The 27493-nt window shown below is 40.8% G+C and overlaps 3 protein-coding genes and 1 non-coding gene across 5 annotated transcripts in view; 3 read left to right on the forward strand and 1 right to left on the reverse strand.

Annotated features, from left to right (window-relative positions):
- Positions 1–875: 875 nt before the first annotated feature.
- Positions 876–5700, forward strand: nkrf (NFKB repressing factor). Its single transcript, XM_056439453.1, has 3 exons — positions 876–1272; positions 1664–1788; positions 2818–5700. The coding sequence occupies exons 2-3, from the start codon at positions 1698–1700 to the stop codon at positions 5046–5048; spliced, it is 2322 nt and encodes a 773-aa protein (XP_056295428.1). The 5' UTR covers positions 876–1272; positions 1664–1697; the 3' UTR covers positions 5049–5700.
- A 39-nt stretch (positions 5701–5739) lies between these two features.
- Positions 5740–9483, reverse strand: ube2a (ubiquitin-conjugating enzyme E2A (RAD6 homolog)). The gene is made up of 6 exons (XM_056439454.1): positions 9332–9483; positions 7758–7838; positions 7515–7540; positions 7108–7197; positions 6908–6996; positions 5740–6759 (listed from the first exon to the last, which is right to left on the reverse strand). Exons 1-6 carry the CDS (start codon positions 9373–9375, stop codon positions 6631–6633), a joined length of 459 nt encoding a protein of 152 aa, XP_056295429.1. The 5' UTR covers positions 9376–9483; the 3' UTR covers positions 5740–6630.
- Positions 9484–10193: 710 nt separating this feature from the next.
- Positions 10194–10265, forward strand: trnae-uuc (transfer RNA glutamic acid (anticodon UUC)). The gene has a single exon. It is a non-coding gene; the product is annotated as a tRNA-Glu (tRNA).
- A 333-nt stretch (positions 10266–10598) lies between these two features.
- The window catches only part of elf1 (E74-like ETS transcription factor 1), a 40031-nt gene continuing 23136 nt past the window's right edge, over positions 10599–27493 (forward strand). The window contains exon 1 of one of the 2 annotated variants that reach the window (XM_056439751.1): positions 10599–11189. The gene's annotated coding sequence lies outside the window, so the exon portion shown is untranslated. Of the gene's footprint in view, positions 11190–20409; positions 20673–27493 lie in introns of those variants that run through there. The other variant, XM_056439749.1, reaches the window with a different exon arrangement.

Here is a 27493-nt window from a genome sequence, read left to right on the forward strand (position 1 = left end):
TGCAGTGCAATAGAAACACCTAATATAATATTTATGGCTTAATTATTTGGCGATACATGATGGGTATAAAATACATGTCACAGTTTAAGAAAGCGCATGGTGAACTGCAATAATTAAGTTAATTTTAAAGTACATCTACTTTATGAATTGCAATGAAACTTCTACTTCATTATATTTCAGAGGGAAATGTACTTTTACTCGCACCACATACTTGTATACTGTGGTAGTATTACTTTTATTTGCAGAACAAGCAGAGGACACCCAAAGAGGAACATTTCATCTAAAAATACATTTGTTTGCAACACTAGGAAGAGCAGTTGTAGACATTTGTCGGGTGAATTACAGGGGACAGTATACAAAGCCAGAAGACTATTCATTCCATACATACAAATACAGTAGTTGCATGAATGAAAATGCACATATTCATCAAACAGTTTATATCAGTTCCATTCCCATACATAATCAAAAAGGGTTTTGAGTTATACAATTTTGATTTGTGGAAGATTTTGCTAAAAGAAAGATTAGGTGCATAATGTAATATCCATTCATTCCATTGCCATTACATTAATTAAAACAAAACAAAACCTCTTTGCATTAAGTGAAATCAGAGTCAATATTATCAATATTAAATCTACCCACGTCCTTTTAGTTTGGGCACAGTGCCAGCACAGTTGAAGAAGTGTTACTGAGAGTACTCACATACTTAATAATTTATATTTACCTCAACAGGATAATAATGAGTGATACCTGTGTACATTTTTAAAGGAGCCGTAGCTTATTTTATTAGTCAGTAAATACAAAAATATATTCTTAATATGTTTTGTCTGACGTGAACTTGCAGCAGGGTGCTCAAACTGCCCGGCAGCAAAGCATTCTGGGTCAGCGCGCTGACAGACGCCATGTTTTTTTTTACTGTAGCTGGACTAGAAAATGGAGGCTTTCTGCTAACGTTAGCGATCTAGTTCAACGGGTGTATGGAGCTCCCAGGAAGTTTTACGCATCTTTTCAATCCGACCGTCTCACATGCTACACCTAGAGGACACTCACGTGCATTTTGGTTTCTGAATCCGAAATAAAACTATACGAGCAGGTTGCTGCTGCTGAAGAGCAGCCGGGTTAGCTCCCGGCTAGCAGCTAGCAGCTAGCTGGCTGAAGCTAGCTGTCTCCTCCGGGGATCCCGTGTTAGCTCGCTAGCTAAACACGGATACATGCAAGGTCTCTTCCTCAGCCGAAGGACAGAGGTACAAATCGAACCGAAGGCTACACCTTGAGGTAGGAGGGCGACGCGGCTAATAAGTCGTATATTTAAATGTTCATATGTGGGTTTTTTGGAAAACACGTTAGCTTGTGAGAAAATAACTCGGCCTACTGCGTCATTCTGTCACGGCCTTGTTTTGATGCCAACTGCAACTGTATTTCCCTCGTTTAATATCGTAACGTCCACTTTATTTCTAGTATTAGTATTAAATAAAATATTTTTTGTCCAGGCATGTATCGATAGTTTGTGTTTCAGTCCCTGCATGCTGCTGTTTGTTTTCCACGGAGTGTTGTGAGCCTTCAGGCAGCATGGAGTCTTAACTCTGTCCGGCCAAAGGTTGTGTGTGTGTTTTATATTTTGTCCATTCATGTTATGTCTAACTCGCATATGTTGCCTCGATAACAGGTATGGCTTGGATTTGATTTGGACGCTGCTGGTGATGGCACAAGGGACTGGCATTGGCGAAATGCCCTCCTTTGGCCCAAGTCCTAGTTCTGAAGCAAAAAAGAGACCCACTTCTTCTGATGGTAGTAAGTGTTGATCTGGGTTGTATCGTCTTGTGGTCATCTGCTGTTTGTGGAACACATCATAATATCCAAATATGCCCAAATGTATATATTGTGTATCACACTTTGATAACTACTCATAGACATGTAAAACGTTCATTTATTGAGCAAAAGGCTGATTTGCTTTTTTTGAGGTGCAAAGTAGTGCAAGTTTCAATTTTCAGCTGCATATTTGGTGCATGACTGAGTTTTATGGCAGCAGGAGAGCGTATGTGGGATTGACGATAAATTAACTACATTGCACAAGTTTATTGTTTTGAAGAAACATGTTTTTGGGTCTGGCACAAATAAATAAGATATATTGGGTTTTGGCTTTACGGACAATATATCAAGGATAATTTATTGTCTTTCTGCAACAAAATGTTGCACAACTAAATGCAGTTGCATTGATAGTACCCAGGAAACGCATAACAGAACACAAATGGTAGTGTATTCCTGTTTTTTACATTTGCAATAGGGGAGAATGTAAACGGCAGCAACAGTGTATTCTCTGGGCAGACGATATGGCCGTCATCTAAACGTTAAAAATGTAACACTCTGGAAACATTGTCCTGTGCTATTTAAAGATGTATGCACATCAATCTCTGTGTTAGAAGTAGTTATTTACTGTTAAAGTGCTACTCATTTTTTATTGGATTTGTTAACAATAAGAAAAATACAGACGATTACCAGACTTATCGTTAAAGGCTCAAATCTGCGTAGCACAACACTTTGAAATGCACATCTTCCTCCTCTGTAAATGGGGATGGTTAAGGAGGCAAGTTAAAATGTTTGCCCATTTTACAGTCTTTGACCTGCCAACTTCAGAAACTTGACCATTGAGTTCTGCCACAACATCCCGTTTGAAGAAAAGAATGAAATCACACCTTCAAACAGGTTTCATGGGACTTTTATGACATTAACCCTTTTTGCCCATCTTGGTTGATAATTTATTTATGTCAAATTGGACACTTTTTTATTTTTTATTTTTTAACCTCTATTATGTTGTTGCAGGAGACGAGCCCATGAGGAAAATGCCTATGTCACAATTTGGTTCCAGACCTCGATTTGAGCCTGTACACTTTGTCAGTGGTGGAAGCAGCGGAGGGACTGGCACTGATGAGAAGGAAAACGATAAGGAGCGCAGGAGGAGTGAGTCGTTCGGTGGAAGACAGTGGGACTCTGACCGCTCTACCTACGGCGGCACCAGCCAAGCGCAGGGCTTCTCCTCCCTGATGCCTTCTTTTGACAGAGTTTCATCCTCAAATTCTGACTCTTGGCGTTCCCAGAGAGACAGAGAAGATTGTTCTGGTAGCACAAGTGGGTTGGGGTTTGGAGAACGTTGGCCCAGTTCAAACTTTATGGTAAAAACGGAGCAGGACTACTCCGCCAAGTATCAAACCCACTCCTCTCGAGGATCAGATTCCTTTTCTCAGCCCCACAGATACAATGGATACGGGGGAGGGAGCACATCAGGAAGTCAGGGTTTGGGATACGGTCATCTGGACCGGCCGGCATCAAGCAGGCCATTCAGCAGAGTCTACAACAGCCCAGGGAGGAGCAGTCCCACCACTTCTCAGGCTGTCTCCTCATCACAGCCTATTCCAATATCTCAGCCAACAATGGAGGAGAAGCAAAGGCTGATTTCCAACGTAGCGTCTGCATTGGCTGTTGCGTTTATGGACCCGATGTTCATTACTGGAAGTGAATCGCCAAACTATAATTTCATGTTGAGCCGCAGCATTCAGGCTTGCAAGACTAATCCCGAGTATATATATGTCAACCTGAAGGACATTCCTCAATCCGACCTACCGAAGAACAGGAAAGTACCAACCGATGGTTACGCCTGTGAATTGAGATGTCAGGGAGTGTATCTTGCCACCGGATACTCTGGGAGTAAAAATGGAGCGAGGGACCGGGCCTCTGAGCAGGCTGTCAAACTCTTCCTGAAAACGGTGGAGGTTCGTGTGGTGCAGCGCAAATACAGACACTCTGTAGTCAATGACATCGTTGTGTGCCAGCTGCAGAGCCCAACCCCCGGCTTTTTACCTGCACTCCGAAACCCAGAGGATAAACCGACACCCAGCTCTAAGGGACAATACGAGCCTGACCAACGAAAACACTGGACAGAGTTTGTGGTTATGGACAATGCTCACGACGCCATCTGCATACTCAACAACTCTGCAGCTTTTAATCGCATGAAGATAGACTATAAGTATGACCTGCTCCCCAACAACAGTGCGTGGCTGTGCAGTGTTTTCCTGCAGGATGAGCTGGTGTCGCAGTCGACAGGAACCAAAAAGAACTCAAAGCATTCAGCGGCTGAAGATGCTGTGAGGAAACTTCGGATGAACCAGGCGCAACGAGAACAGGAGGAACAGCAACAGCAGCAGCAACAACAACTGTCACAATACTCCAGAGGAAATAGTCAATCAGATTCTGGTGGACGCTTTGGACCACAGGTTGGCAAAAAGAAGCATCTGAGTGAGTTGGTCATCCTGGAAAACTCTGACAATGCAATCTGTATCATTAATGACACAGCGCAATTTAATAAAGTGACTGCTGATTACAAGTTCACAGTTCTGCCCGATCATCGATGGAGGTGTGAGGTTTATTTGGAAGGACAGTATATAGCAGCAGGACTTGGGCCGAAGAAAGTTGTGAAGCACATTGCCGCAAAGGAGGCCTTGACCACCTTGAGGCAGACACAGGCTGTGGTCAAATCCAACCTCAGAAAGGATGGTCACTGTGACGCCTTATCACGAGCCCAGATCCTGGCTTGCTCCGGTCAGGAGGCCACAAAGCAGGAGATTAAGGAGGACAACATTGGAAACCAGCTGCTACGCAAAATGGGCTGGAAAGGAGGCGGTCTGGGCAGAGACGGGGAAGGGATTTCAGAACCTATCAAAGTGAAGGAGCAGTTCTCCAGAGAAGGTTTTGGTTTGGACACAAACAAAGCCGGAAACCAGCTCAGCAAGCGTGACATTGAGAACATCATTCGTAACTACACCAGTTCTGATCGCCAGGATGACCTTCGATTCGCCGCTGACCTCAACAACGACGAACGCAAGCAGATCCACCAGATATCTCAGAAATACGGCCTACGAAGCAAGTCGTACGGACAGGGACGGCAGCGGTTCCTCATTGTCAGTCGCAAAGTACACAAAGACCAGCTTATTGGTCAGCTTTTACAGGAGGGACAGGTGGGACGATACAAGCTTGTGAAACCTCAGGCCATTCACTGACGTGCATGCAGGGCAAAATATTTAAAAAACATTGGATATCCATTTAGACTTCAGTACAAATCACACTCAAGTGTAACTGCTGTGTTTATACTTGTATGTGACAAACGTACAACCCACATGAATAAAAGAGTCCTTCAGGGATCACCTGTGGCTTCTGCATTCCTTTGCCATGCATTGTACTCTAGCTTTACAATAGGTGATTTGTCTTTCTTTTTGTCTCCTGCCATTCCAAGTCTATTTGTTTGACTTTTGCACAAGCTTTAATACTTTGTGGTATAATTTCCTTACTTTAAAAATAAAAATGTCTTTTGTTTGTTATAAAGATTCACAACTATTGGTTATTTAAGGAACTTTTCACTGCTTGTTATTGAACACGGTTGACAGTTGACTCATGAGGCATCAAACTGTAGCTCGATGCTCATGTCAGTCTCAATGTAGTGATACATATCTCGACCAGCAATGCCGTCTGCTCTTTCCCCACCTGGAGGTCATTCTACGAATACAAGTTGCATCCATAATCAGAAAATCTTCACATAGAAACTGTAAGCTATGATCTTTGTTTAATGTCAGATGTGTTGGTTTATGTGAGTACCGTTAACTTGTCTGCTTGTTTTCACAGCTGTAATGACTGAATAAATTCAAACTGATGACAGATGGATATTTTTGTATTGAGTTAAAAGCAACAGACAACTGGTGTATATTTATTTTATTTACAAGAAAATGTACAGTTTGTTACATGGGTTACCGGTGCAACGTTTTATAATCTGAAAACAGACACTTTCCTGTTTTTAAACCGTGATATGTCAGCTGATTTGTGAGATTGTAAAATAGCATAGAAATGTCAGCATTATGAAACTGCATGAAACAGCTAAGAGCCCAGAAAGGGAAGTAAATATCTTGTTTCTGTGTTGAGGGACACGTATCCATATATTCAGCAATATCTACAATGTTTGTTTTAAACCCAAAGGCAGGCCTTCACAAGAAACGGTTGATATAAATGACCCCAAAGGCATCTGTTGAGCTGACAACCTGTTAGGAGGATGGATGTTCATGCCAGTTTAATTTTATATTCCTCTGAAAGACATTCAAAGGACAGATGGAAACAAGCAAAAGAAGTGAGGCCACTTAAACAGAAGGAGAAACCCATGAACAGCTGTTTTTTGTAAAGATGTACTGTCGGTATCTACACAGCAAACCACGCAGCAAGCACATCTAATTAACTGTCACCGTGTCATCCAACCAGTTTACTTCATGTAAAAAAATAAAATAATAAACGGGTAGAAAAGTGAGACTGGCTATTGCCCTTTTTTTTTTAAAGAAAAGAGTTGGTGCATGTAGCAAGTAACCCAGATGTAACAAGGTACATTTACTTTTAAAAAATCATACGCTATAGCCCAACAATAGCTTTTGGCAGGAATGAATGCCACAACAACAGCATACAAATTTAGCAACAGTTATGGGACAAATATACTGAGAAGGATTTAAAAATGTGTCATTTTATTTCTGTGAGATCGGCTGTGTTCTTGATCGTGGTTTCTTGATTCTGGGCCGGACACTGTTCATACTCGAGCGATAACGGAGGTCAACAGTCACGCCAACTCTGTTCAACAATAGCAGAAACCCTCTTCTCGTACTCCCGCTTGTTTTCCTGGTACAGCTGGGCTGCTTGGCTGTTGGCTGGACTGTTTGGGTTTGGCTCATCCAGTAAAGACTTGAAATACACAACAGAAAATGTTTCAAATTAAGTCATAACGTATACATTACTTGTTTACATAGATATTATTTCTCTGTCACTTCAACTAATCCTAATTTGCATTGGTACACAATGTGTTTATCTGCATGAAGGAATGTTAGATTACCTGTATTGAAGTTAAGATTGAAGAGACATCGTAGGTTGGACTCCAACGATTCTGAAGTATATCTAAGCATATGCTGCCGTCGGCATACACTGCAAAGTAGCACACATATAAAGTAAAACATTTAGTGTAATAAATGTATGTATAAGTAACAAAATGGAAATTTTGCATTTTAAATAGTTAGTGCTATATAAGTAACATACCATTTGGATGAAACATTTTTGAGACAAATCGAACTGTTGGAGGTTTATTTGGATATTCCTCTGTGAATTCAATGGTAAGTTTGAAGGTTCCTGAAAGTAAGAAGAAACAACGTTGTGTTAATTGAGATACATTAACTAGTAACAGTTTATCGTAGGAAAAGTAACATTGTTACAGTGCATTACAGTAATCTAGCCAACTTGAAAATGCATGTATTTATTTGATTTGATTGTTCTGGTGATTTTAATATAACACTCAAGGCATCAAATGATTAATAACATACCAACTAATGTAATTTAACTTCCCATGTCCAATGATCCTCAAGGGTCCTCATGAATAAAAATGAGCAATGTCATAACGGTGGCTGGGAATACACATTATTTGCATGTAGAGCTTTATGAAGACTTACCATCTTCAAAAGGTGTTCCCTCAGGTCTAAAAGAGAGGTACAAAACACACCTTCGATCATCACTTTCAAAACCAATAACATCCAATTCACTTTTCATACCCGAATTTTAAATACTCACAAAATCCTCAGACATAAACTACAGTATAATAACAATGTATGTCCAAAAACAAGCTGTTACTATTTCTACAAAACAACTGATTATTAAAATGAATGATCATAACAAATGACCTAAACTTAACTTACCCAAAAATGACAGCATTCCATACCATGATATTGTTCTCTGATGGTGCCCCACTAACTCCAGCTGGTGGATCCTCTTGCAGTCTAACAGAGCAAAAAAAACACAACGCCATCACAAACTACAGGTAATATTCAAAAGAGCAAAACAATGGAAGTTAAATCAGCAGACAGCAAGGCCTCATTGAATATGAATGCAGGAAGACAAGCTCTATGTTCTATTTCTAAGGCTGGGTGGGCAATTGTATGCTGAAGGAAGGCTGAGAGTTTGCTCATTTTCAATAGCAAACACTGCACCAGGATTTACAGCTGGACATACAAGACAGGGAACATGAATACAAAGCTAGTTACGCATCTGGAATGTCTGTTCTGGTAATATAATGCTATACATCATACTGTTGTAAGGTTGGGAATAGAGTGGTTTATGGTGCACTGTCCTATCTAAGTGACACTGAACAATGCCTTCACCTGCTTAGCCATTCCAGCCAAGTTCTTCGTGACAATTTATTAAAGTGTCGTCATTAGTCACGTTGTCAGAGAAATACTGTGTTGGTTGATTTAGACAGTGGGCAAACCAGGATTAACTCTCGGCCTTTGTCTGTGACCATCAGCTGTATTTAGTCGGAACATACTGTAGAAAATAAGGAGCGGACTGTGCCGGAGTGTCTGCAGATCTTTAGTGACTGCCTGGCAGCTGGTTGCTTATCCGCAGGTTTAGATAGTGATCTATGTGCACGGGCATCGGAGATCCTCTGATCGTCGTGTATTTAGCCACTGCTCATTTCCACAAGCCTTTCATCTGCCTGTGAAGGGCCATCTGGCCACCGACTTCACCCGCATTCTCCAGTATAACCACAGGGCTCTCAAGTGTCACGCATTGAGCGTGAGACTCACGCATTTCGGTCTTAAGTCACGCACTCCCGCCACACATCGAATTTCTCACGCTGAAAAAAACTCTCGGCTATTTAATGTTTTAATGTGCCGCAGCGCGCAAACATGAGCTGGCCGCGCTGCCCTCACCGTGAAGGAATCAAGCGCTCCCCTGGAGTTCTGCTGTGAGGAGCCACTTATCAGCCAATCAAAAAAAAGAAATGGGCTACACAATAGCCAATCAGAAAAAAACCCCGTATCTGTTTGTATCTGGGTGAGATTTAATCCAGCAACCAATGAAAATAAAGCATCCTGGAATTGCGCGCGACTGCCTGATATCCGAAAATTTCGTTCTGGGGGGGGGGGGACTATTATGTTACATTGTTTAAAACATCGACACTCGACATCTGGTACCCACGACAGCGAGCAGGGACCATGAATTGCACAACACAGTCGTCGCTACTCGCTGCCTTGCCAACACTGGTCGACAGGAACGTTACCTGTTAATCTGAGACCAGAAGTTAACTAACGTTAGTTAAAACGACACACAAACTAGCATTCAGTGCCCTCGCACACAAAGATGCTGCCCGTGTTTACATGTGTATTGTATTATTAGAGTTGTAGTTCCTTAGCCGTTATGGGCTAACGATAACAAGCTAACGTTAGCTTACGCTATTAGCGTACTTCGCTGATGTTTTCCTGTCGCTTACCGTTTAAAATCTCTCATTAAACGTCGTCTTGCTGGAGTTGACATCCTGTTGACGCAGAAACCTAAATCCTTGGCATAAACGAAGACGGGTTATGTGTCAGGGAAATATGTATTTTTCACGGTGTGTTATTTTAACTCCTTACTGACTAGCCAACCATTGCTAGTTTGTCAAATATTTGGCTGCCTGTGCGAGTCTAAGGGCGCAACCACTCGAGCTAGAAAGAGGAGGGTATATTCACTGACTGGTTGTGCATTGGTGAGCTGTATTAGCCACATGAACACGCTGAACCTGTCGTTTGTTGGAGTATTAAGCATGTAACTGTTTTATTTGTGTAAACCAGTTTCAGGTCGGCGTATACTTAGTTAAAGTATTTTTATACAGCGGATGAACCCCGTCTCTACACGTGTGTAAGTCCATACGAAATGACGTCATATGTTTAGCACCCATATTGAGTTTGTTTAGAACACTCACACTGTAACAATTCGTGTAATTTTAAGGTTTTATCCTTCCTTTGTTCGTCAGATTCATGTGTTTCTTGCAAAGATAGCAATTAATTAATTTCATATTCAATTATTTTCTTTGGGTATAACCAGTAACCGTTACCAACACAAGTTGTTTACGGCTGACATCCTGTATTCAATCAACAGTAACAGTTAAAGACCACTAGATGGTATCTCGCACCAAGTGTTTCTTACACATCAAAACAATCGAGGACAAAATTGGCTTGAATGTAACGAGTTTGTAGATATCATGGCAACTACAGCTTATTGGTGTATCAGATGACTACAAATATATGTGTTTTCCCTTTTATTAAATATCAGATCAGCTAAATATACAGAGCGACGGGACACTACGTCATAAATCCCATATGGTCTAGCGGTTAGGATTCCTGGTTTTCACCCAGGCGGCCCGGGTTCGACTCCCGGTATGGGAACGTAATTTTGTCCAAAGTTATAATAATTCCTTTGACTATCCAAAATATATTGAAGCACATTCAAATTTACGAATCATCACTGTTTTGACCTATTCGATAGCTTTTGCAATTCACGCTCGTTCTTTTCTGGCAATCTTACGTTGCTTTAGACCCCGCCCGCTAAGGAGTTATCCTCTATTGCTCTCATCTCACAAGGGCTTGGACCTTCCCGGAAGATGCCCATTTGCACTTTTATCTCCCTGTGCGAATGCTTATCGTTGTCTGGTCGAGGAAAACAAACTCGTCTAAAAAACAACTTCAACGCAAGCTTGAAGCCTACAACCGCTTTTTTTTCTTCCCGTCTGCAACTTAATTTGACCTAAATCGCGTGGAGCTGTTAACACGATCGCCTTTAAACTGACACCTGTGACCGCGTCACGGTTTATTAACATTAATGTTAACCGAGCTGTCGCTTAGATACCAGTTTGTTTAATGGTTTGCTCCATTTCAGTAATGGTTTACATGTAAATAATATGCTACTAATATTAATAAGAAATATCTATTGGTCATTATTTACATTTAGGGCATGACGCGACCACTGTTTTGTTTTAACGCCTTTTAATCCACCCTCGTAAAACCACCACTCCTGATTCCTCTTTACTACTACGAGGCTACATTAGGACAAACTCTGCTACTGGGCCAATCATTTCCCAGGAAAATATGACTGTTAGGAATTCCCCACGCATCAGCCCCTGTCGAAGAAAAACTGCAACCTTGTGTCAGAAAGCACACGAAGGCAGCAGGATGTTAAAGTCGACGGGTGACTGTGGGATGATGGAGCTATAGTACCGTCTGTCTCACCCAGCGTGTTTTCACGAGGACAGAGACACGAACTGAGAGCATGACGCCAGGACGTTTGCTGTGCTGATGACATCTTCTACCAGGGTGAGTCCAGTCGAGCATGTTTGATATTTACTGCTTACTTTCTTGTAGCCTTAACTAACAATGCAGGCCTACTACCTGTATGTTTACTAGGCCTATGTGAGTACCCTTTGGAGTTGATTACTACATCGTTCGTGGTGCTTTTCATGTGAAATTACTTTACGCTGATATTGGCTTGTAGAATATTGTAGCAGTTTATGTATTATATTGCACTTTGCCTTCACTCAGTATACAGAAAGTGATCACACTACAACTAAAGAAGCATGACTGAACTCATATGATGATAGGACTGTCATCTTCATCTTGGATACAGCTACTCCATTTCTATGTCTCCCCTTTGTGTCGGTCATCATGTGACTGCACTTGTGTGTGTGTGTGTGTGTGTGTGTGTGTTTGTGTCTGTGTTTATGTGTGTGTAACCACCCATTTGTACATAGACATGAAGAGGAAGTTCAGTACAATTTGTGGTGCTTATTTGTGTTCAAAGTTTTAATACTAATTGTTGAGCTTTCTTTTAGTCATACCTCAGACAGATTGTAAGTCTTTACCCTGATGCCATTTGTCGTCTTTTCTATTAAACATTGAACCATGTTAATCTAATGTATTTATACACTTTTAACATGTTAGATGTTTGGCCTCTTATTAGAGTTGTTTGGTTTTCGAACTCGAGGGTTAAATCAATTAATCCATTAGTTGATCAAAAGCATTTCGACTAATCATTCAGTTTGTTAGTTTTTCCCCCCAAAAATGTCTTTTCTCTACTTCCAGATTCTAAAATGTGGATATTTGATTTTCTTTGATGTCTTCAATTATAGTAAACTGCTTGTTTTTGGTCTCGAACTGTTGGTTGCATAAATTAAGCAATTTTGATACGTCAACATGGGCACTCAGAGATTGTTATGGTCATTTTCTAGTTATTACCAGATTTTTCCACACTGTCACTCATTCAACTGAAGAAGCCCCAGACTGGACATCTCCACTAAAATAAGAGGGTTTTGAGATAGAGTCTGAAATACTCCTTGAGAGGACAACTATAAATTGTGTTTTTCCCAATTTCTACAAATATATGCGTGCAATTCACGGCAAAAAGGGGTTTCTCCCTAGTCTAGTTGATCAACTCTATTTTGTGGCAAGTCTAAATGTTTGCCAGATGTTTACATTTTTCAGTTAAGATGCTTGTATCATGGGACGGACAAACACAATCTCATTGGCCAGTTGCTCCCTTCAGAGGAGGCGGCTGTGACGCAGAGGGAGGCAAAGAGTTACGAGCCCTGAGCTCGTCAGTCCCGCTAGAGACGGGACCAGCTGGACACACCAACCCTTCACCCACCCGCTCTCCCCTTACAATATTCATATGGTGGGAACACTGGCAGAGGCTTGTGCTTAACTGGAAACCATCCATCCCCTGAAATCAATTATCCAGAGCAAGACTTTCCAAAAATACTCTAATGTGGAGTTGGCTTCTTTTGGGGGGTTTTCTTCGAGCATGTGCCCTTGTTTTAGAAACATTCTGCCACGCTTCTGCCCACACATTTAGCCTCTCCTCTTCCCCTGTCCTCTCTGCTTTGGTAGCTTTAATTCTTTACAGGGTGTGTGTGTGTGTGTGCACGTCAGACAGAAGACTGTGTGGTTGAGGTTAAAGCAGTTCCCGGTAGCCTTCTTATCCTGTGACCGTGATGTCACCATCAGCAGTCTGACCAAGGGCAATAATGGAGAGCCTTCCTGTGTTGTTCTCCCTCCGGTGACGAGGAGCTTCTCAGACATTAGACACTTCTTAATGCCCAAGACGTACCCGCCGGGCCTTAATGGGCTGCTGGATATTGATTTGGCTACACAAAAAGAAGATCTGAGCTTTTATCCTATTTAGAAAGCAGCACTGCAGTTTCACAAAATCTTTTAGAGTGGCCTTGCAAGAGACTGGCAATCTTTTGCAAGTTGGCATATGTGGTAATCTCTAAAAAACTGGTTTACCCCCCTGTAACCGTGTTCAGAGATATTTGAGTATTCAGGAATTATTGTGGCATTGTTTAACCCAGAGATTTAATAAGTGTCCACACATTCAGCTGCAAATAAAGTGTACTTGCTTGCTAAATCCTGCAACTTTAAACGAATGAAAAACAGCTGGCATCTGTAAGCAATGACATTAGGTGTAACTTGGTGTAATTTGGAGGCTAAGGAATAACCACAAGATGGCAATGTTCTTATGCTTCGACTAAACAAACAATCATACGAGATGGCTGACACCTCAAATGACTTGCAGAAATGCAGGAACCGACTTGTGAAAAGAGAAATAAAACTGTTGAACTTCCCCCTTTTTATGTGCTGAAGAAATACCTCATGTTGGCCTGTTTTCTGTTGAGGGCTCGCAGGGGAACTGCTGTTTGCACAGTTCCATAATTGTACGCTGCTGTTTCACAACCTCAGACTCTTGACACCTGAATATCACCTTGTCGGACGTGTTTGATTGCAGCAGTAAACCGCTGCCACTGGACCTGACGTCAGAGAGAAAGGAGAGTCGAGGGAAATTCCACCTGTAACCTTACTCTGCTCTCATGCTGCCGGTCTCACAAGCATGTGACTACCACACGAGTTTCTCCATGAATTTGGGCATTGTCATGATGTAATGCAGTGTTCAAGTCAAGCTATTTTTAGCTGCAAAAAGAGGACAACTTGACTTTGTTTTAAGTATGTTGTTTTGTAAATGCAGTATTAAAGTTGAGTTGTTTCTTTCTTAAACTAATCAGACTGATTCAGGAGTTTAACAACTATACAAATACTGGCTTCAATGATGCTGAGTATTTATTTATTCAGCAGTCAAGTTTGCGGTGGTAATTAATTGAGAATAGACTGTATTTGTCAAAAAGCGTTAACAGTTTTACTGGACATTCACTTATTGTTGCAGAGAGATGGTGTATTTCCCAAAACTATTGCTTTGAATGTAAATTGACATCAGACATCACATTAGATTGTGTTCCTCCAGATACCAGGGAAATTAAGAAAAACCTCTTTGCCGCATTGTACTTTTTCTGCAGGAAGAATGACTGTATGATAAATTGGAGTATAACACGTCCACTCTGGCAGCATGTTGACATCATGAGATTAGTTAACCACATTACTTATTTTGTACGACTCCCGCTGAGGTCCATGTAAGCACAGAGTGCAGTGAGCTGTATCCGTGATGTATGTGTAATTAAATTAAGGAGAGAAGTGTTCTTCTACCTTACTGTAGTTTGACCACACAAAGTACCTACGGACAAAAATAGAAACTAGCTCAACCTGCAACTTTGGCGCATAATGATATTTCACCCTGTCATTTCTCATGTCTGTTGGAGCTAATGAGGGAGCAGTGAGTGGTGCACGGAGGCCTTTCATGAGTCAGCTCAGCCAGTGGTGCTCGGATTCAAAGTGCAAGCTTTGCTCTAAGAAGACAAAGGATCTTTTCTCATTCAACTTTCAACAAACTCTTTCAACAAATGTGACTAACACAAGCAAAGACAGAGTTGACAGAATTTGCAGCGAGTTCAGGCAGCTCATCATATCTGCTGAGAGGCGAGTGTCTGTCTTCGCTATCAGTTATTCTTTATTGAGTTTTTCTTCCCCTTTTGGGTTAATTTCAAAGTGACAGGCAGTCCTCAGGCTGGTTAAATTACAGGACTGTCTCAGAAAATTAGAATATTGTGATAAAGTTCTTTATTTTCTGTAATGCAATTAAAAAAATATTAAATATTAAAAGAATAAAAGGCTTGCAATATTTCAGTTGATTTGTAATGAATCCAGAATGCATGACATTTTTGTTTTTTTAATTGCATTACAGAAAATAAAGAACTTTATCACAATATTCTAATTTTCTGAGACAGTCCTGTATTTAACTGCGTGTAGCCAATGGGTAGTATAATCAAGGCCCTGAGTGACAGAGAAATATGCTCTAAGGGCCTGATGGCATTTTATTAATAATGAGCTTGAGATAAACTAGAGCTCTCGGGTGAAAAGCTGCTGCCTTTTGGCGCACACTGGAGCAGGCATGCTCTTGGCCCTGAATAAGTTGGTGTGACACAGATGGACTTTTCAAAACCTCAGCGATTGTTTACGATAAGACGTCAGTTATGTGGGTCAGTGACGTCGCGTAACAATGAATGTTTTCTGCCAGTATCTGACTGCAGGTAGCTTTTACAGCCCGCAGAGGTGTGATGTGGACGACCTGGATTGTTGGCCTGCTCTCTGTATTTAATAATGAATGAGCTGAAGTCTGTATGTTTGTAATGCGACTACAACTGCTAGCCCCTGCCTATCTGTTCAACAGCTACTGTAAGTCTCATCAGCACCGTTTCCAGGCAGCAAACAGCGTAAAGACACAGTTAGGTTTAAATACGGTCCATTTATTATTTCTTCAAAGTCTTTTATTTGAGAGTAATTGCCAACATAAACACTCAAATGACAAAGGAGCATTTGACATTTAATTTAAAAGTTTTTAAATTTTTTATAATGTGACGTCTTCAAGCTTCCATTCTGAAGGCATGCAATCTCAAGCTGTATTATTCTACTAAATAGGAGGGAAACAAATAGTTGCTCAGCTTGCACATGGTATTTAATACCCCATGAATATTATCTGCTGAAGGTCTGTGGTCTGAGCGTCGTTTTCTGCTCCGATCTGCCACTGAATCACTTACAGTTGGATGAGCTGCTGCACACTGAATGCATTGGCTTTATAGCCGTACACCTACACAGCCCTTTCTCAGGTCTGTATGCACCACAGTCAGACTCAGCCAGCACGATGAATGATGTCAGAGTCCGGATGGTCACTGTCCGAGAATGATGACGTTTTCACAGTGCTATGAGCTGTAAAGCTTATTGAACAAACTTGTTCCAACAAGAAAGTTTGACCTCAACCAGCTGGCATGCTTTTAAATCTTAATGACTGCCTTCAATCTTTCCCTACAATCCAGATACGACAGATGTTTTTGAGTTTTCTCCTACAGCAATACTATGTTCATTTCAGTGGGGTAATTTTATTCAGCCTCCCTGCTCATTTACCACTTTCTGTGTCTCTTACGGCGTGCCCTCCTGTCCAGTGAGCTGGCGTCTCACAGCCTCAGCCTCTCTGTTTTGTATTTGACAAAGGAATAAACCTTATGAGGGATCCCTCCCAGGATGGACAGAAATACAATAGATGTTGTGTGTACGTATTGATCAGTAGTAAGCAGAATAATTACAACTTCTAATAATAATGACTGCAGTGGATATAGTAGAATAAGAATAAGGATAAAAGCAGTAATGTATCGGTAATAATAATAATAGTAATAATGATGGTAGCAGTGGGTATCAGCAGGGCCACAGCAGGGGGTACAGCCACAGTCCAGATATAACCATGGTCCATGGAAACCTGTGAGAAAGCACAACGACTCAAGGAAAGAAGGAAAGCTAGGAATGAACATTGATGGGACATGAATTCATCCAGAAGGAGAGAGGAGCTCAGTGTATCCTAGGAAGTCCCCTAGCAGCCGAGGCCTACAGCAGCATGTCTAGGGGCTGCACTAAAACCTGTGCCAACCAAAGAGGAAATTCGTAAGCCTGTTCTTTAAATGTGGTGAGTGTGTCGGCCCTCCGGACTGAAACTGGGAGCTGGTTCCACAGAAGAAGAGTTTGATAACTGAAGGTTCTGACTCCCATCCAACCCTTTGAGACCCTTTGGAACCACAAATAGCCTTGCATACTGTGAGTGCAGCTCTCTAGTGGAGTAATATGGTACTATAAGCTCCTTAAGATATGACGGTGCCTCAACAATTAGGGTTTTTCAGGTTAGAAGGATTTAAAACTCAGTTTGAGATTTTCCAGGGAGCTGGTGCTGAGAAGCTAATACAGGAGTAATATGATCTCTTTTCTTAGGTTTTGTTCGTACACACTGCAGCATTCTGGATCAATGCTGACCTCCATGCTACACAAATAATTCTGTGCGGCCTCCAAACATATCTCCCATATCTCAGCCTGCTCCAAATGTTTGACACACAGTACTAGCACAAAATAATAGTTGTTTTCATTCTTAGGCTGCAAAGGAAAGGTATTTCTTTTGAGTGAGTCTACAGGTTGAAGTGGTGCTGCACTGATCCCACTAAAGACAATATTTTTATACACTGCCATCATAGAAATGAAGCAAGAACACAATGGACTGTGTTAGACACGCTTTTTGTGTTCTCACACTGCGGGCTGATTTTAATGGCATCCCACTGACATGTCATGAAGCACAAGTCATTTAAACATCTTCACTTTTATTGCATTCCCCCCCCCGAGCGTAATTGTGATTTGTTGTGCAAATCTAGGTGAGTTTGCAGTCAGCAGTGCTAAAGATAATTGGAAGGATTGTAAATCCTCTGCAGAGGATGCAAATAGTTTTTGGGTTTCTTGTTGCTGCATTCAATTAAAAGCTAAACAATAACACACTATTTCCAGTCATGATGATAATAGATTCAATCCACATTTAATTCATTTGACATTTGCTCATAATAATGACGTTTATGAAGTTTTTTAAATCACCTGAGCCTGAACTTACATTTACATTGTCATTTTATGATATGAAGCTGAAAAAACAGCAAAACCAAAATGCTCAGATGTGATCGTGTTGTATTGCTCAGCCTCAGGTCCCCCTCGAGTGAACACTGTTATATCTGTCAGCAGTTGCCATTGCCAGTACTGTTTGTGCTGTAAGTACGGTTAGCCCTTAGCCGTCACCATATTGAGAGCTGTGTTGAGGCAATAGATATCCTCTGACTTTGCTCTTTAGCATCTCTAAGTGCTACTTACTGGATGTTTCAGAAGCAACCATCATCAATAAGGGTGATGCAGAAAGCTATTGTTTAATACCTTTGCTAATCCATCCTCTCCATTGAAATATATTAAGCAGAAATGAGCATTTGCAGGCATTTTGGAATTGTTCCAAGCTCGTTTGACATCCGCTGACGTCACCTCCAGATTTCTGAAGAGAAGTTGTGAAGCTCAAAGTGGGTCGCTCCTGCCATTGCCATCAAATGCAAATGTGCAACATGCATAACATTTCCCCTCCCTTAGAGTTGCATTAACTGGAATATTGGGTATAGAGACCAACATTTGACCATACAGGTTGTAAACATTTGCATAACTGCTGTAAAATTGGGTCTTTTAACATGGGGGTCTATAGGGATTGTCTTGCTTTTGGAAAACTGCAATTTTTGACACTAAAGGTTTCCGCTTGATTGGCACACATAGAGGAATAAATCTGCTTCTTATTCATTGAAGGAGAGGCATGACTTGTTTTTGATGTCATACCCTTTCGTCTATTTGTTTGCTCCTCTTAAGAGACTTCCTATATATTCCTAAATATATTTTGTCACAGCTGATTACCCACTATTAACAGATCAATGGAATGTCGCGCAGTCTCATTTTGGGTTTCTTTTCTTTTGTCACTCTGGAAAGAATATGCTGAATTTGTGCTTCAGGAATGTAAAAGCTTATCGTCACTACTACAGCTCTCTGAAGTCTCCTTTTCTTTGATGGCTCTTTTTCCTTTCAGAGTAAATACACAGTGTGAATATATAAATGGGATTTCAGGATCCAGAGTACGGGTAAATTATGGACCCAGAAAGTTTTAAAAATAGAGTACCCTGTAGATAGTGGCATGGTGATGGCACACAATTGATCCATTACATCCATAATATTGACAATAATGTGCTGAATGCCTCTTCAATCCTCAGGTACTATTTTAAAACAATTTTCTTTGCATAGAGATTCAGTTTATCCTTACGGCTTACATAAGGGGAGGAACATTACTTTTGCACTTGTACATGCATGTGTGTGTTTTTGTGTATTTACATAGTTGTCTTGGATTTGAGCAGTGCTGCAGTGCATCAGCCTTTAGAGTAAATATTACAAGAAGTGAACAGTTTCCTCCACTGCTTCGGACTTGTGGACGGTATTTCCACATGGCGGTGATGAATGGATCTTGTTTGGTGTAAGTTTCCCTCACAGCAAGGCTATCAATTGGCTCTAAGGCAAACAGATGAGCTGAACTATATTGAATGGAGGCCAGGAAGAATTATTGTGATGATGAGAGCACTCGGTGGAGACTGAGAGGGTTATTTGGGCCTCAGTCACAAATAGACCCCGCTGCATTTGCAATTGAGTTTAATGGGTTAATTTGTTAAACATCAATCTCCAAGTCCTGTGTCTGTTTATGTTTATGTTATTTCCCAACAATCCCAATTTGAGCCAGGTTTTATTTACATATTTGACTGTTGAATGCACTACATGGGGCTTTTCAGTGGAACACATGTGTTGATGCACAGCCAAGAGTGAGAAGACACAAAGTGCTCAACACTCACCGCAGACCACCGCTTCCTGTGAGTGCCATTTCTGTTAGATTCTTATCAAGTCTCAGTGATATCTGTGTACTCCAAACTGAACAAGACAAGTGACATGTAAAATGAGACGTGACATCGACTGCAGCTGATCTGAGACACTTTCTTTTTGTTGTAACACCTTAAATGTAAAATGTGAGACACAAATACCTCGTGCTCGAGTTAAACGTGCATTTGGTGTTCGTTCACAGCAGGAGCTTTCTCGTTATCATTATCACTGAATCTTAAAGAGGAGGAGAATGTGTTGGCCCTCGGAGGTGAAGCACTTGCTCATACCTAAACAAAGTCGACTTTACAGTTTCATTTCTGTGTACCTCCCACTGGTAGAAGTTGTTTTATGGGTATTTCTACTGCCGGGAGAACAACTCCCCCACAAGTCAGCAGCTTAACTGGTTCCCTGACAGGGCTAATAGACTCACACATCATTGTAAATGTTTTAATGGGACACAAAGGGATGTAAACTTTACTTCTGAGCTACCATACAGATTTTAATGACCATTCTGGACCATTCTGGACCATACTGTCTGGTCAAAGTCTAAAGTAAGTGCATACCTGTCCAACTGTTTACCTGCACCACCAGCACTCCTCCGCCTCTGCAGGAGAAACCCGTCTATCGTCTTTCATGCTGTTTGAGGTGTGGCCCTCTTGTTGGACTTCTCTGCTCTCCCCTCCCCCGCCGCAGCATCGTCCAATCCCTGCCACACATCAAACTCACCTGAAAGGATTTGCGTTCAGGGCCCATACTTGCTGCTGATTGGCCAGGTAGAAGCACTCTGCCTCAGGGCTCCCCTACCAATGGTGGTAGTGCTGCGTGACTCATGGGGAGAGGACAAGTTGCTTCACTACACTTCTCCTTTTTCTGTTTCAAACAGCAGCCATTGCATTGTCTTTTTTGGTGCTCTCCGTCCTCTCCAGTTTTGTTTTAGTTGCTGTGAGAAAGAGGTGTGAGGTTGGCCTGTGGTCCACACATTCAGACATTTGGATTATTCCCCTTTTTGCCCTTTCGTTGTCGCTTTTCCCTCTTGATTTTCATTGGTTACTGCGAGCGACACTTGTTCGGTTGCTATTATGGACATTGTCACCCGAATCCTGAGTCTTTGAGGTTAGTGATGAATAGTTCTCCTCCTCCTCTTCACACTTGACATATGTCTTGTTAATGGAAACAAATGCCTTAAAATTGTTTTCCTAAGAAGTATTAAGATTAAGACCCAAACCCATTTGATTTGTATTCATTAACTTATGTCTTCGTATTTGTTATTGAACAGGCAGCTAGATGGGTCGCCAAAATGTCTACCTTTGGTTTTCATTAGCACATATTACGGTTTTGTAAAGGGAGCTTTTTCCCCCACCTATAATGTTTTCCAAGCCTACTTCTTTATCAGAAAGACAGTATTAATAGTACTGTGAGTTTTATACATGAAGCTTTTCTGCTGCTTTGATCAAACCAGTTCCCACAAACTGGTTTGAAGTTGACACTTTCTACGACTTGACAACGCGCAAGCTCAAGTAATGGGTTTGAGTTCCTCTGTTTGTTTGTTCTAAGAGCCAATATGAATTATATGATAGTTGTTTTTCTATTATGCATTGTTGCCTTATATGGTGTGCTAAAGCAAGGGCGGGAACACTCTTTTGCAAGACCCTTGACCAAGCCCACATGTACGTTTCAAGGTGTAGAAATCTGTAATTACACATCATGTTGATGATGTAGATGTTGCTTTTGATCTGTTATTGCTTTCAAAGTTCAAAACAGTCTTTAATACAGTCCTTAATTAACATGTTGAAGGCTGCATCAGTTGGTACAAAAACTTCTGTTTTTGCTGTTGTTGCGCTCCATAATCTGGTAAATGGACTCTGTTATTCAGTGCTTCATCTTCAGTTGATCAGAACAGAGGGTTCATCTGGTAAAGTAGAGCCCCGCAAGGTCCTCAGTTCAATTTTGAGAGAAGTTTGGTCCCACAGTATGTTGCTTTCTATTTGATGCCCATATTAGTTGACCTTTCCTTAAAGTAATTCCCCCCCATCAGCCAGTGAAGTTATTTGACTTAATGCTGTAAAGAATCTGTTTCTCAAAGTTGCTCAGTGCAGCAGAGATACAGTCACACTTCCTGTTTCACCAGAAATCTACTCTGCACTTTTTTGGACCACACAAGACATTGTGCACATTCAATATCACTGAGTACACATGACTACAGTTTGAAAAGCGTCTACATTTCACACCCACTTTTTATCGATTCTGTCTACAAAAGCCACTGCAGTCTGAATTAAACTATAAACCAGTACAGATTTTATCTAGTTTTGGTTGATCTTTTTTTATCAAACCATATGCAAAAGACCAAAGCTTGAGATTCTTTCATGTGTTTGGCATTTATAATGACGTTGTTGACGTAATCTCTGACGTAGCGTGCAGTTGAGGCCAAATACAGGCAACTGAGGACAGATCCCAGAGATATCAAATATATATATCTGTATACTTTAGGCTCAGTCACTTAACTATTATTAGCTTTGGATCAATTGGCCTTGGATATTTGTATTTAATACCTGCTGTAGTATCGGCACATGACGCAGTGAGTGAATAGCGCTGTTGTGTTGAGCAGGTGAGTTTGCATTTGACCCAACTCTTCGTACTCTGTGCCCACCCTGATTTGGATTGTAAATGAGGCCGTCGTGCCTCAGAGGATGAACTCGTGCTGAAGGTGGTGTTTAGTGAGGCTTTGTGTGTGCCTCATTCAGAGAACATAGAGGCTGATGAGGAGACGGAGAGGGGCTGGACAGTAGTATCAGGTAGGCTCCTCTTTCAATACAAAGTCAACAAGTCTTAGCCTGTGATTAGATCATTAGGCTTGGGCAAGATGACGGAGACGTTGCAAGAGAAGGCCATGACGAGAGGAGGAGATGGGGAGGAGTTTATTAAAGTCTCAGCATGCCGAGATATGTCAAAGTGGAGCACTTATTCAGTTTGGTTACAGGCACATGGTTCAAAGAGAATTAAAGTTACACATTGTTTTTAATGCCTTGTATTGAACGGACGAAAGCATTTCTTTCATTATATGCCTATCATATCTGTTGGCTGCAATCATGCACATATAATTAATGTGTGGTGGGTTAAATATTATATTGATTGGATGTCAGTGGCATATACTAGCTTAAACTCAACCTGTTTGGTCTTAAAATGGAAACAAAATGGAGAAATCCGTAAATATATTCCAAGTTAAAACTCATACACTATTTTAAGCTGAAAGGAGACCAGAATTGCACGTTGATCTCTAATAAAGTATTTTAAACTGTTGCATTATTATCACCCATTTATTAAGGAGGATACAGAAAACCAGTGGACTCATAGTGAAACTAGTAGATACATATGTCTTGTGTATCCACTGTCATTATTTTTCAATAAAACTGTCTGGAAAATTTTAAAATAAGAAAGCATCAGCACTGCTATCCTATTTCAATGGTTTGTTTGGCTGTTTTAATATTGCTTTAATAGATTTGCATTATGTTTCCATGTCAGTTTCTCCATTTTTTCTGAGACATTTTAATTTCCATGGCACTCTCTTTTTCTGGAGAGGATGTAGGCTTAAAGGTTGAAGAAGTGGGCTTGTGACGGGAAGTTTGAACTCCTGTGACCAGCTGGAAAAAACTGGGTGGGGAAAGTTAATGTTTAACACTCTCCTCTGCCCTTATGGCGACTGTCGAGGTGCCACTGAGCAAGGCACATACTGTCTCATGGTGCTCATAGCTACCCTCAGCAGGCCAACGCCACTTGTGTGTCTGTGTTAATATATTAGCTCCTCTCAGGAAACCCTCCCTTGATAAATAAAGTGAAATCAATTGAGCAAGTCTCCCTGTGTTGCAACTGTCTCATACTAAGAGCATGCTGGGACTGGCAGAACATAACAAACCAGAGCTGTGATCCTCACATCTGAACACAGAGCCCCGTCCAGAAAGATCTCAGATCAGCTCTAAACATTGTGATGTGTATGAGTAGCAGTGATGATACTTTTGTCCTCTGGTGTTTTTCCTTTACTGTGATGTAATACTGGACTTTTCAGTGATAAGAAAACTGATGATGACGATCCAGAATATTCAATGGTTGGCTTCGGTCTTTCAGATATTTAAATGTTTGCATTAGTGGTCGTTGATGAATTAACAATACTTTAAATGCACTTTTGATAGTAATTTGCACATCTTTACTCTTATTTATCACATTAGGTCTGTAAACCCACTAAAAACTAGGAGTATAAGAAAACATCAATACACTTCTGTATCGCAATATTATGTTTCGTGACATTAACAATTCTCAAAAACACTATCGATTTTTAGTCGCAAATGCAATGATTAATGGTAGTGCCTCAGATTGCCCACAAAGTATTCCTATGATGTTTAATGTTATAGTGAATGTAAACAAATGCACTGTTCTGATGTCAGATTTTAGGCAAATGGTGTTGTGTTCTTTGCACTATGGCAGTCTTCCTTAAATAACAACAACATTGCAGTATATTGCCTTGCTTACAGTAATGCAATACATTGCAGTATATTGAATCGTAAACCCTGTATTATTATACGTATTGTATTGCCAAATTCTTGCCAATACACAGTCTACACAGTGACTAAGAGCCCTAAAAGAGTTGTATGAGCCTCAGAAGGAATGGGTGAGACAAGAGTGTCATGTTTTTAGACACAGCGAGAAAAAAGGGAGAGAGAGCGAGAGAGATGATATGTGGAATATCAGGTCACACCTTTTGATAACACTCCTGGTTATGCAACGTACCGTTCACAGATACTGTGCTGGTAAAAGCAAGAGTCTCCTCTTTACATGGCTGCAAATAGGCCTACTAGTCTAACACAGGGTTTCATGTACGTTAACTCAACTACTGTACTGAGGTAGTTTTACTTTAATATTCAAAATTATGCTACTTTTTGCTTCTACTACATTTAAATGGGAATGTTTTACTTTGTTCTCCTGAACAGCTATATTTACTTCTCTTTATCTACATACAAAGCTCTGCTGCCCTTATGTGTACTTAAGATATTTTGGAATGCTGTAACTTTACTTATATTTCAGCATTTGTACATTGTGGATATGATAAAAAAAAAAATTTCATATACATTTCTAAATATAAAGTTGACTTTTGTTAGCAAGTGGATAGCCTACAACTAGAGTGACGATGAGACCATTAGATGGTAAGACATAATGATATACACTATTCATGAATTAGCAACTACCATATACTCAGCTAAATAAGCTGATACTCTTCTGATTCTATTTTTGGAAATGACTTGTAACCAAATGTATTAATATACTCAACTATTTTCTTGTGTGTACTGCTTTACTGTGAACATTGTGATAATGCATGTCTTGATGAAAGTATATCTGTCCCCGTGCTTGTGTGGGTGGAGGCAGGTTAGAGGTGCAGGTTTACTTTGCTCCAGATAAAAGGAGCATGCAGAACCTCATACAAATTTCCATGACAGCTTTCTGTTAGCTAAGTCTTTGTTTGAAGCATGGTTATTTGTTACTGTATGGGCATTTGTAGATATGAGAAAACAGTACAGCCAGCTATAAATTGCTAGAACCTTACTATATAATGCAGTGACCTGAAAATACATTCACACTGCAATGTTTTTTCCCCCAGTTACGTGGGTTCCACTCTTATTGAGGTAACGTGGTTTCAAAAAAAGGGGTACGTTCGAACATAAAACTGACATATATACTTTTTTAGCTGATGTCTCTTGCGAACTCCCTCACACTCCCTCTTAATTTAAACATCATGTTGCCTTTAATGCAGTAGCACGTGGTACAAAGAGGCATTCTGACCTAGGCACTGAGGGAAATTGATTGCCCACATGGTATGCGGAGGCTTTGGCCCCAGACACCCAGCTGCAGTGGTGTCTGTGTCTAGAAGCCTCAGCAGCAGGCTGTTATATGGAAAACTGGCCATACTTATATGACTCCTGCACTCAAATGATCTGCTTTACTCTTGTCTGAGTGGAAAGGTTTCAGTTATGGAAGCCTGAGCTGAAGTTCATTCATTGCCTAATGTATTCGTGTTTGCCTTGAAAGCTCTCTTCCAAGATGCTTTGCTTTCATACTTTCTTTTTTGCCCCTTTCATCACTTTCTCCTGCATGTTCCTGAAATGCTCAATGACCAAAAAACGAAAGGCTCAGGCATTTCATTTAGCTTGAATTGAACCTCAAAGATCCACATTTACCAGCAACAAAGATGCCCTTTCTGTGAAAATGTGTCATGTCATGCGATTAGTTTGGTGGACAGGATGTGAGGAACAACAAGGGCCTGAACCACAGGTCTGAAAGATAAACACCCCGAAACACTTCAGAGCAAACACACATACAAAGCTGCTGGCAGGTTTGGGGGTTTAGTAACTCTAGAGAGACCTTTTCAGTTCTTCAGAAATTTGCCCATCATGTAAATTCTATTTGAAACTGAAACTTCCTAAATTTTGCTTATTGGCCGACACACATTTCACTTTTCTCTCTCTGTGTTTTCTCTTTTATTTTTTTGTAAATATGTTTATTTGCTTTGTTGCTGATAGTTCTATAGATAGATAGATAGATATATACTTTATTAATCCCCAAGGGGAAATTTGTCGTAACAGTAGCAGCACCAATAAACTAAACACACAAGAATAAAAAATAAAATATAAAATAAAATATAAAAAACAGGGATGAAAGATATAGATGTATACAAGTGAAAGATATAGATGTATACAAGTATACAAAGTAAAAAATAAAATATATATGTATATATACAACATATATGCATACACAATACACAATACTAATGACAAATTAAATTAAATATACAAATATTAAATATAGACAGTGTGCAAAATGCAAAGTGTGTGTATGCGTGTAGTGTAAATAAATGAAATGTGTGAAGTGCAGATAAACATAGTGTAAATATTACGATCTGGCAAGAGGTGATCTGTTGTAGAGCCTCATAGCCGTCGGCAGGAATGTTCTCCTGTATCTGTCCTTGTGGCAGCGGAGCGTGAGGAGACGTCTGGAGAAAGTCCTCCTCTGTCCCTGTAGGAGGTGGTGGAGAGGGTGGTCCGGATTGTCCAATATGGACAAAAGTTTCTTCAACGTCCTCCTCTCCACCACCTGTTCCAGGTGCTCCAGCTTGCAGCCGATGATGGAGCCAGCCTTCCTAACCAGTTTGTTAAGATGGTTGGTGTCACCGGCTCCGATGCTGCTCCCCCAGCAGACAATGGCGAAGTGCAGTACACTGGCGACAACGTTCACACCACTCTCACATATTGTAATTTGCCGTACTACTTCTTGGCCAGGTATAGATGACAAACGTTTATTAAGTATTGATTTGAGGGAATTAGATGTGCTGGACAGATTTGCTTGACCTAGTTTCCACCTATTTCTCAGTATTTATGCTAAGCTAACTGTCCCCTGGCTCTGGCTTCTTATGCACTGTACAGTCTCATATAGTTTTACCAAAACTGTGAAACTATTTTTTCACAAGTGTTGGTCATTAGCTACATTTACATCATATCAGTATTGTTGAAAGTGTCTGTCACTTTTCTTGGACAACATCTATAGCTGTAACTTTGCAATAGTGCTATTAGTGATTAACTGTCAGCTTCTTCTCATTGATTTCTTTGATTCATCCAGTTAGAGCAGTTTACCATGAAAGCAGAAGCACTTTGACAATCCATCAGTTAGTTGTCTGTTTATGCTCGTCAGGCCAACTTCAACATGCTGTCAGGTTCTTGTCGCGGGGTGAGGCTCAGGCGCAGAGAAACAGGCAGGGCTCAATGTAAATAACAAAAGGCGCTCTTTAATGGGGCAAAAGTTTACAAAAAAAACAACAAGGTCCAAAAAGGGGCAGGCAGAGAATCAGGGTTCAGGGCAGGCAGGCAGGGTCGAAACAGGCAGAATCAGGAATACGC

The sequence above is a fragment of the Pseudoliparis swirei genome, chromosome 19 (genome assembly GCF_029220125.1).
Source record: "Pseudoliparis swirei isolate HS2019 ecotype Mariana Trench chromosome 19, NWPU_hadal_v1, whole genome shotgun sequence".
NCBI lineage: Eukaryota > Metazoa > Chordata > Actinopteri > Perciformes > Liparidae > Pseudoliparis > Pseudoliparis swirei.

What these genes read in the sequence shown, in the direction of transcription:
- nkrf (XM_056439453.1), top strand. Translation starts at nt 1,698, where the DNA reads ATGGCACAAGGGACTGGCATTGGCGAAATGCCCTCCTTTGGCCCAAGT. An exon ending in ACCCACTTCTTCTGATGGTA is followed by an intron (nt 1,789 to 2,817) that starts GTAAGTGTTGAT and finishes ATGTTGTTGCAG; the next exon opens with GAGACGAGCCCATGAGGAAA.
- ube2a (XM_056439454.1), bottom strand. Translation starts at nt 9,375, where the DNA reads ATGTCAACTCCAGCAAGACGACGTTTAATGAGAGATTTTAAACG. An exon ending in TGGAATGCTGTCATTTTTGG is followed by an intron (nt 7,541 to 7,757) that starts GTAAGTTAAGTT and finishes CCTCTCTTTTAG; the next exon opens with ACCTGAGGGAACACCTTTTG. An exon ending in AAAAATGTTTCATCCAAATG is followed by an intron (nt 6,997 to 7,107) that starts GTATGTTACTTA and finishes GCTACTTTGCAG; the next exon opens with TGTATGCCGACGGCAGCATA.